The sequence below is a fragment of the Cervus elaphus genome, chromosome X (genome assembly GCF_910594005.1).
Source record: "Cervus elaphus chromosome X, mCerEla1.1, whole genome shotgun sequence".
Lineage (NCBI taxonomy): Eukaryota > Metazoa > Chordata > Mammalia > Artiodactyla > Cervidae > Cervus > Cervus elaphus.
This window is the reverse complement of record NC_057848.1, coordinates 27,297,189-27,304,115: the sequence shown is the minus strand read 5'-3', so window position 1 is coordinate 27,304,115 and position 6,927 is coordinate 27,297,189. Positions and strand designations below refer to the sequence as shown.

The window sequence follows — 6,927 nt, the reverse complement described above, 5'->3', positions numbered from 1 at the left end:
CGGGAGATCCTAAGCCATCCTCAGATATACACAAGACTGTTTTTGAGCACTCACTTTTAGGTCTCTCAGATCAGTAAAATGTTCAACAAACTGAGTTAACAGTATGATACTTTCTCTTTTGCCTTTGAACACATGTTCAAAGAAAGTCTTCTGCCACTATACTTTTCATCAAGACAACCATCATTTCCTTGTTAAAACCTCAACCGCCCCATATTAGCTAATTTCTGATACCTTGCTGGCCCAAGAGTTGCACTTTTATCTTTAGACTAAAAAAACCTAGCGTGTACAACTTAAAGAGACCATTCACACAATTACTCATGTAATCAAACTCAGAAGTGCAACACCAACCAAGTCGTCTTTTATTGCTGATCTGGAACTACCCAGGATGGTATCTGGAATTATCTACTGAGGTGCAGTGAGGCCTCAGAATTCCCTTAAACAGTTGAGTCATAGAATGCTCTAAAATCCCAGAAGTCAAAGTCACAGTATAACTCAGTTGTGCTGGGCTTAGTTGCTCTGTCGTGTCTGACTCTTTGCAATCCCATGGACTGTAGCCTCCTGGGCTCTTCTGTCCATGGAGATTCTCCAGTAAAGAACACTGGGGTGGGTTGCCATGCCCTCCTCCAGGGGATCTTCCCAACCCAGGGATCGAACCCAGGTGTCCCACATTGCGGGCTGATTCTTTACCATGTGAGCCACCAGGGAAGCCCGTGAATACTGGAATGGGTAGCCTATCCCTTCTCCAGGGGATCTTCCTGACCCAGGGATCGAACCACGGTCTCCCACACTGCAGGTGGATTCTTTACCAGCTGAGCTATTACTCACTTAGCTATATAATAAAAATCAAACTGGCATCCTGGCTGGGAGGCCCTAGAAAAGCCACAACTTCTCACAGTTGTATTCTTTTTGGTAAATTGCATTTTTATTTGTAAACTGAGGGACGTAGACTAAGGTTCCTTCGAGCTCCGAAAGTTTAAGATCTCTGATAACTCAAGATTTCGTGGAGAAAAAAAATAATAAAGAGCCAGCAAATGAGAGCACTTAGGTGAAAACCCAATAAAGCAGTGAATTGCAGGTCTATATATATGTATATAGAGCGCCCCCAGCTCTTATGCACGGAAGCCTTTCTAAGGCTTGATCCCAAGAGTCCAGACTTCTGCAGTATAACAAAATAGCTATGCTCAAGACATTTCATACACCAGCAGAACCAACGTAAGTGTGCCTTGAAGAAGTGAAAAAGGCCAAAGCTTTACTCTGTAACAGAATGGTCACAACTCCCCTTAAATATGGGGGTGGCCATGCCCTGCCAGCCCCTGAATTCCCATTCTCAGTTCCCCCCAACACCATACCTACCATCAAAGGGGTAGAACCAAGTATTTAAGCAATGGCGTACAAAGCAAGCTTTCAATAGGAAGGGGCTTCGTGCCAAAGAAAGGCAGAAGAGACCAGGTAAATGTAAAAGAGCACAACTTTTGTGTCAGTGAGTCCAAGGAAAAGAGACTTATTTACATCCATCCTACCCAAATTGAGGTAAAGGCACAGTGGTGACAATGACAGTTTGACTGGAAGGCACTGGTACAGAAGCACTGAGAACAAGGTTCTCACGAACCTCAGCCACACAAGGTTGGTCTGCGTGCGTATCACCAGCAAAGGCGGGGAGAACAAACAGGTGTCTGCCACGCTCCCTGGAACCACCAGTCTAGGACTATGCTTCACCCCCACTGTGCTTGAAACACTAGTTAACTGCAAATGTCAAACCCGTTCTATAATTTTCTTCTCATAGATAACTCGGGCAGGCTGGCCACAAACTGCTGTTAGCCAGTTAAAAGATTTTCACTGATATTCACCTTTACAAAAGATCACAGGTTCAAGGAGACATCATTTATCATGTAAATAACCCCGGGCAGGTGTATTAACGGTGGAAACCGCCCTCCAGGAAGGAACTAACACTTTTCCATCGGCTCTTCTTTATTCTAGGTTCGTTCGAGAAGCAAGGTTCTCATTCTGTCTCCACATGGGGGAACGGGTATTCAGGAGGGGGACATCATCATATTGGACTCCTCTAGCCAATTCTTCTGTCAAATTCCACAGCGTGCCTCCCCATCCCACTAGATTCAGCCACAAAGAGGCAGGGCCAGCCGGGAAACAAGGGCTGTGGCTGGAAATTGCAAATAAAATGCAAAACTGTACTCAAACCCTCCTGCCAACATAAGCAGCGCAAAAGTTGGAGTATGGTTGGACTGCATCATGCTCTGTCAGGTGAAACAAAGACCTGGGATTCTAGGTTGCAAGCATTCCAGGCAAATTTGTAACAACAAAAAAAGAGCATGGTGTGTACTGGCAAGAAAGCCATAGAGGGTTTCCTCAAGCTGTTAGGACACCATGACTTCAGATGCCGCCAGGTACTTTGCAGACAAACTATATTCTGGAGGCTGTGCAGGTTAAAGGGATAGGGGTATGATGGAATGGCTCACTGGAGGGGCACTCGAGGCAGCTAACACACTGCCAATGATGTGAAACAAAATAGAGCCCTTGCCGGTCACATCTGAGGCTCAGATGTACAAACCTTGGAATCTTCGTTGAGGCTTGTGTATCTGTGTGTGCAGACAGGAATGCACCTCAGTGATCAGCCCCCTCGCTGACATGCCACGAATGGGTGTCCTGTGGCAACTTATTCAATCAACTCTACACCTCTGAAACTGACTGTGCCCTTTAAGGTTCTGATACCTCCATGTCAAAAATGAAAGCAAATGTTTCTTAGGTTCCAGGACTAGGATTTAGAAGTCCTTCAAAGCCCATAAATAAATCTATTTCCCTAAATCCCTAGTGGAAATTCCCAAAAGACCTAAAACTAAAAACCAGATTTAAAAAAAAAAGAAAGATTCAGCATATTTCAAAGGACCCAAGAGGTTAATGGCATTCTTAGTTGAAATCGTTCAGATGCAGATGAAAATTCTGACAGTGGAACCCAAATTTCTCCTGGATAGCAACTGCCTGTTAATAATGATTTTTGCTACCAAGGCCCAAATATGCTTCATTTTCGTAATGTAACAAAATGTCTGAAACTTGCCAGAGTCCTCAACTCTTAAGCCACTCAGCCTCACAGGCCAGTAGGTTCGGTTCTGTGATCACCAACCACCCACAGAATTCTAGGCTACCATCTCACAATTTGGGGCACTGATCAGCACAACAGAGACACAACTCTGAATGGCTCTGCAGCCCGTTCCTGTTCCTGGAAAAACGAGAAGCACACATCTGCCTGACCATGAGTCAGGAATATCAATTTTGTGGTGGAGCCCATTTCAGCTGTGACCAATCCTCACCGAACACACTCACAGTAGAAGCGACGGCCACAGTGGTGTATTCCACAGCCAGCTTCCCCCCCTTGGAATCCACACTCAGCAAGGCCATGAACGGTATCCTCTGTGAAAGCAATCTTTTAAACTCTTCACCATGACCTTAAGTCTTCAGTGCAAAACCACAAAAAACATTGCCACGCCACTAATCAGTCACCTGAGTTTCAGTCTGGGTGACTCAGAAGCAAACTAGAAAGAAAATAAACTTTCAGGGATCAAGTGATAGGCACCCCGGCGATACGGTGAACTTGCCCCATCTGGTACTGGTGATCTTGAGGCGGGCGCGCTCCGGGACTATGGAAGCCCGTCACAGACTGAGTCCCACTCCACTTATGTAACTGGAAGATCGCCGGCGAAGGGGGGCGGGTGGGGGGGAGGATGGGAGGGCGCTCGTATTCTGAGGCCATGGCCCCCCCAAACGCCCTGGGGGCGCGCTCCCATCGAAGCGCTTCGGGTGCTGCCGGACACCCCGTCCCCTCCCCAAGGCTCCTGATGGCAACTATCACCGCCTCTTTCTGATGAGCTCTGGGGCCAAGAACACAATGTCTAGTGCCTTTTGTGGGTGGACAATAATTCCCACCTACTTGTTCCTGCTAGATGCGAAAGGAACTCGCTCGCGGCGGGGGCGGGGGGGGCAGAAAGTCATGGAATGGGCGAGAAGGAGGGGGAGGCAAAGCCTGGAGATGGGGGCGACAGCCCAGGAGCCCTTGTGGCGCACTCTCCCGACGGGAGGCGAACTGCGCACGCGCGCCAGTGGGGGGGGCCGAGTAACGGGAGAGGGGGCGCGCGAGGGAGGGAGACGGGAAAGCGCGAGCCAGGGAGAGGCCGGGGGCGCGGGCGCGCGACGGTGCCGCGGGCCCGAAGCCCCGCGAAGGGCACGACGCGCGCGCAGCCCCGACAGGCGAAGCCCAGGCGACAGGGGCGCCCGCGGGGCCGGGGGGCCGGGATGCGCGCGGAAGGCGGGAGGGCGGGGGGAAGCAGGCAAAGACAGCCTGAGGAGGCCGCGCCGAGGACGGTCACCCGCAAGTGCGGGTAACGGGCCGCGAGGGGGGGGGGGGTGCCGTCACCAGCGGGAGGGGGAGGGTAGAGAGGAGGGACGCCATCCGCCAGCCGTGTCGCCCGACCCCGCGGGCCCCTCCCGCGCCACGTCCCGCCCCTACCCCCCGCCCCCCAGCAAGGGTTCCCGCCCGCGGCCGCGGCGGTCCCACTCACAGTCTCTCCTCCTCGCCTCCTCCTCCTCCTCCGCTCGGCGCGGCAGCGGCGGCGGCGGCCATTTTCCGGACGGCTTTTACCACAGCCCTCTCTCCGAGAGGAGGGAGCGCGCGCGCCGCCGACGCCGAGACCCCGCACGGCCGACGTCGCGCCCCGCCCTCCCGGCCGGCTTGCGCGCAGCTGCACCTGCGCGCCTGCGCCCCGCCCCCGGTGCCTGAGCGAGCCGGTGCGCCATTGGGTGCGGCGGCCGGGGTGGGGCGGGGCCTCGGTGGCGGCGCCCCCAGTTGGCGGGACTCTGTGTCCGTTCCGGCGAGGGAAAAGGGGGCGGACGCCCCGTCTAGCTGCCGATTGGCTGCCAACGGCCGTCATTTGGGGAAAATAGGCGGCTTGGGCGCTGAGGGGATGGTTTAGTGGGCGGAATTTGAATATTAAGGATTAATAGGCCTTTGCGGATGCTGGGGGCAAGCGACGGCCTAGCTCCAGACGCCTGTTTGAGCGACCATCCCGGGCTCTTGACCTGCTGTCCGCAAACACACAAAGTACATTGCTATAAGCCTCCCGCAACAGCCACATTTTCTCAGTATCACCACCTTCAGTACAAGCAGCAAAGTTGCCTTACATTGTTCCAGACAAGGGACCTTGGTTTACGAGGCCTACCCAAGGCGTTCTTTCATTTGAGCCTACCGTGTGCCACACTCTCAGAGGGGCAGGGAATAAACTGAACAACGAATTGTAGCCTTGACCTTGCAACTCTGGTGGGGCAAGAGGGTGCATGCCAAGGCTTGCACGAAACCTGTCATGGTTGGATGAGATGGTTTGGGGTGAGTGGACAGAGGGGGCAGTGGGAACACAGAGAAGTCAGCGCTCGGCCCGGAAGAGGTGATTGGGGATCCCACAGCGCTGGTATAGAAAAATATTTAAGAGTATGAAAAAAGTTTTAGCTAATGGGGGCTTCCCTTGTGGCTCAGCTGGTTAATAATCTATCTGCAATGCAGGAGACCTGGGTTCCATCCTGGGGTTGAAAAGATCCCCTGGAGAAGGGAAAGACTACCCCACTCCAAGTATTCTGGCCTGGGTGGGGTCGCAAAGAGTCAGAGGCGACTGAGCGACTTTCACTTCACTTCCCTTTAGCTAATGGAGTGTTCAGGATAGGACGGACTGTCAAGGCAACTTTACTCTGATTCCAGCTATCATCCAATACATCCAATGCTCTTTTTGCTACTTCTCCGGTTAAGAAGGAACCTTCTGATGTGACTCCCTACCCCACCCCCATTCAGTTATTAAATCCATGTTATGTACCAGGCACTGTTACAGGCTCTGGATGCAGAGTACTGAAGAAGACACCAAATTAACATTCTTGTAGGGGAAGATTCAGAGTGAACATACAAAAAGTATAAAATAAAATGTCACATAGTGATAAGAATTTGGGGTAGTTAAAGCAATGGTGAAAGGGGTGCTCTTTAGATGTCCACTGGCTTTTGCTCTCATTTTATTCCCCCATAGGGTTATCTATGACCAGTGTCTTCTCCTGGCAAAACTCTGTTAGCCTTTGCCCTGCTTCATTTTGTACTACAAGGCAAAAATTGCCTGTATCTCTTGACCTACTTTTGCATTCCAATCCCCTATGATGAAAAGGACATCTTTTTCTGATATTAGTTCTAGAAGGTCTTGTAGATCTTCATAGAACCGATTGACTTCAGCTTCTTCAGCATTAGTGGTTGGGGAACAGATTTGGATTACTGTGATGTTGAATGGTTTGCCTTGGAAACGAACAGAGCTCATTATGTTGTTTTTGAGATTGCATTTCTAACTCTTTTGTTGACTATGAGGGCTGCTCCATTCCTTCTAAGGGATTCTTGCCCACAGTAGTAGGTATAATGATCATCTGAATTAAATTCATGCATTCTGGTCCATTTCAGTTCACTGATTCCTAAAATGTAGATATTCACACTTGCCATCTCCTGTTTGACCACACCCAATTTACTTTGATACATGGACCTAACATGCCAGGTTCTTATGTAAGATTCTTCTTTAAAGCATTGGATCTTACTTTCATTGAAATCAGATTGATTATATTCTTTGCAGCCGAAGATGGAGAAGCTCGATACAGTCAGCAAAAACAAGACCTGGAGTGGACTGTGGCTCAGATCATGAGCTCCTTATTGCAAAATTCAGATTTAACTTGAAGAAATTAGGAAAAACCACTAGGCCATTCAGGTATGATCTAAACTAAATCCCTTATACAGTGGAAGTGACAAATAGATTCAAAGGATTAGATCTGATAGACAGAGTGCCTGAAAAACTATGGATGGAGGTTTGTGACATTGTACAGAGGCAGTGACCAAAATCATCCCAAGGA

The 6,927-nt window shown here is 50.2% G+C and overlaps 1 protein-coding gene across 2 annotated transcripts in view; it reads right to left on the bottom strand.

The window, feature by feature from the left end:
- The window catches only part of MECP2 (methyl-CpG binding protein 2), a 59,811-nt gene extending 55,094 nt beyond the window's left edge, over nt 1-4,717 (bottom strand). The window contains exon 1 of one of the 2 annotated variants that reach the window (XM_043895358.1): nt 4,569-4,717. In XM_043895358.1, the coding sequence (XP_043751293.1) occupies nt 4,569-4,630 (62 nt within the window). In that variant the 5' untranslated portion in view covers nt 4,631-4,717. The remainder of the gene's footprint in view (nt 1-4,568) is intronic. The other variant, XM_043895361.1, reaches the window with a different exon arrangement.
- Nucleotides 4,718-6,927: the final 2,210 nt, after the last annotated feature.